Source organism: Nicotiana sylvestris, chromosome 3, assembly GCF_000393655.2.
Source record: "Nicotiana sylvestris chromosome 3, ASM39365v2, whole genome shotgun sequence".
NCBI lineage: Eukaryota > Viridiplantae > Streptophyta > Magnoliopsida > Solanales > Solanaceae > Nicotiana > Nicotiana sylvestris.
The window spans coordinates 115,095,956-115,098,995 of record NC_091059.1 but is presented as its reverse complement, the minus strand read 5'-3'; the positions used below and the strand labels follow the sequence as shown (position 1 = coordinate 115,098,995).

The 3,040-nt window shown below is 41.8% G+C and overlaps 1 protein-coding gene across 1 annotated transcript; it reads left to right on the top strand.

Annotated features, from left to right (window-relative positions):
- The first annotated feature begins 1,673 nt into the window (after positions 1-1,673).
- Positions 1,674-2,510, top strand: LOC138887869 (uncharacterized). Its single transcript, XM_070169661.1, has one exon. The coding sequence runs from the start codon at positions 1,674-1,676 to the stop codon at positions 2,508-2,510; it is 837 nt and encodes a 278-aa protein (XP_070025762.1).
- Positions 2,511-3,040: the final 530 nt, after the last annotated feature.

Here is a 3,040-nt window from a genome sequence, read left to right as displayed (position 1 = left end):
GGTGTAACTCGGATGTTTTCTTTAGTTTCCTGTCTTTAATTTCCAACGTAAATCTTCAAATTCAATGAAATGAAATCAATATTTCAGTGTTCATCTCTCTTTACTATTTCTGATTTTTGTTATTTTTTCTCTCTTATTTTTTCTTTCAGTTCTAATAATGCGGCTTTAAATAACATGGCATGCTTGCAAACTTCATGCCCGGATACAAACACATTATCTAACTATGAAATAATGAACCAAGAACCAGAATACGATGAAAAAGAGGCTTTTAGAGAAATAAATCGAGAATTGGAGCAATTTGAGAATAAACCTAAGCCAATCTTAAATGAAACCGAGCCGGTAAATTTGGGTAACTCAGAAGAGGTCCAAGAGACCATGATAAGCATTCACATAGATTAAAGAACTAAGTATGCCTTGAACCAACTTTTGTTTGAGTTCAAAGATGTCTTTGCTTGGTTTTACGATGACATTCCAGGATTGAGTGTTGATTTGGTGGTCCACAAGTTGCCGACTTTCCCCGATTATCCCCCTGTCCAGCAAAAGCAAAGAAAGTTCAAAATTGATATTAGTGACAAGATCAAAGAAGAAGTTACCAAACAGTTGAATGCGGGGGTGATCCAAGTGGTCCAATACACCACATGGCTGGCTAATGTAGTTTCCGTACCAAAGAAAGACGGGAAAACTCGGGTGTGCATTGACTATCGAGACTTGAATAAAGCAAGTCCCAAAGACAACTTCCCTTTGCCGAAAATCCACATCCTCGTTGAAAACTGTGCCAAACATGAGATATAGTCTTTTGTGGATTGTTATGTTGGGTATCATCAGGTCTTAATAAACGAGGAAGATGCGGAGAAGACAGCATTTACAACACCTTGGGGAACCTATTGCTATAGGGTCATGCCTTTTGGTATAAAGAATGCTGGGACAACTTATATGAGGGCCATGACTACCATCTTTCATGACATGATACATCAAGAAATCGAGGTGTACGTGGACGATGTGATCATTAAATCTAGAACACATGAAAACCATGTTCGGGACCTGAGAAAGTTCTTTGAGCGGCTGCGCAAGTATGACCTAAAGCTAAATTCGGCTAAATGGGCATTTGGGGTTCAGTCTGGCAAACTCTTGGGGTTAATAGTCAGTCGGAGGGGCATCGAGCTAGATCCAGCAAAGATAAAGTCTATTCGGGATTTGCCTCCTCCAAGAACCAAGAAAGAGGTGATGATCTTGTTGGGCAGGTTGAACTACATCAGCCGGTTCATTGCTCAGTTGACATCCACATGTGAACCCATATTCAAGCTGTTGAAGAAAGATGTGACAATAAAATGGATAGACGAGTGTCAAGAAGCCTTTGACAAAATCAAAGAATATCTGTCGAACCCACCAGTCTTGGTCCCACCTGAACCAGGGAGACCTTTGTTTTTATACCTAACAGTCTTGGAAAATTCCTTCGGTTGTGTCCTCGGGCAACACGATGTGACCGGAAAGAAAGAGCAGGCAATCTACTATTTGAGCAAAAAGTTCACAAGTTATGAAGCCGAATATACCTTGTTGGAAAGGACTTGTTGCGCCTAACTCGGGTCACTCAGAAGCTGAGGCATTATTTGTTGGCCTACACCACTTATCTTATCACCAGGCTGGACCCCCTGAAGTACATATTCCAGAAGCCAATGCCCATAGGAAGATTAGCAAAATGGCAGATCCTGCTCACTGAATTTGACATAGTCTATGTCACCCACACGGCGATAAAAGCCCAGGCTTTAGCGGATGACCTAGCTGAAAACCCGGTTGATGATGAATACCATCCCTTGAGTACCTACTTTTTGGACGAAGAGGTAAATTCAGTTGAGATAACATCAAAAGACACCAATGCGTGGAAAATGTTCTTCGATGGAGCTGTGAATGCCAAAGGCATTGGAATTGGAGCAATCTTGATCTCACCCACGGGTCAGCACTATCCAGCCACAGCCCGGCTTCGGTTCTTCTACACAAACAGCACAGCCGAGTATGAAGCCTGCATCATGGGTATGAACATGGCAATCGAACAAGATGTCGAAGAATTGTTAATCATGGGATATTCAGATCTAATTATCCGACAAGCTCAAGGAGAATGGGAAACTCAAGATGTCAAACTAATTCCCTATAGGCAACATGTGGAAGATCTTAGCAGGTGGTTCAAGTCAATTGAGTTCAGGTACGTTCCTCGTTGTCACAATGAGTTAGCCTATGCACTCGCTACTTTGGCCTCGATGTTGTCATACTCAGGCAATGCCCATATTAATCCTTTAGAAATCCAAATTCGGGAAAGGCACGGTTACTGCAATACGGTTGAGGCAGAACCAAATATTCAGCCATGGTATCATGATATCAAAAGATTTCTGAAAACTAAAGAATACCCTGAGCAAGCCAGTGAAGATCAAAAGAGAACCATTAGACGACACACAAGTGGTTTCTTCTTGAGTGGTAATGTCTTGTACAAAAGGACTCCGGATCTCAACTTGTTATGATGTGTTGACACCGAAGAGGCCAGAAGAATCATGTATGAAGTGCACACGGGAGTGTGCGAACCCCACATGAACGGATATGTTTTGGCAAAGAAAATCCCCCAAGCAGGTTATTACTGTATGACTATGGAAAAAGATTACTTCAATTTCGTCCGAAAATGTCATCAGTGTCAGGTGCACGATGATTTGATTCATGCACTGCCTATAGAACTGCATCCCATGTCAGCACTTTGGCCATTTGTTGCCTGGGGCATGGACGTCATTGGGCCGATTAAGCAGAAAACTTCAAATGGGCATAAGTTCATATTGGTCGCCATCGACTACTTCACAAAGTGGGTTGAAGCAATTACTCTCAAATTTGTCACCAAGAAAGCTGTGATAGACTTTGTGCACTCCAATCTTATCTGCCGTTTCGGTATTCCCGCAACTATCATTATAGATAATGCTACAAATTTGAATAGTCATTTGATGAGGGAAATATGTGAACAATTCAAGATAATGCATCGGAACTCTACTCCTTATCGGCCCAAAGC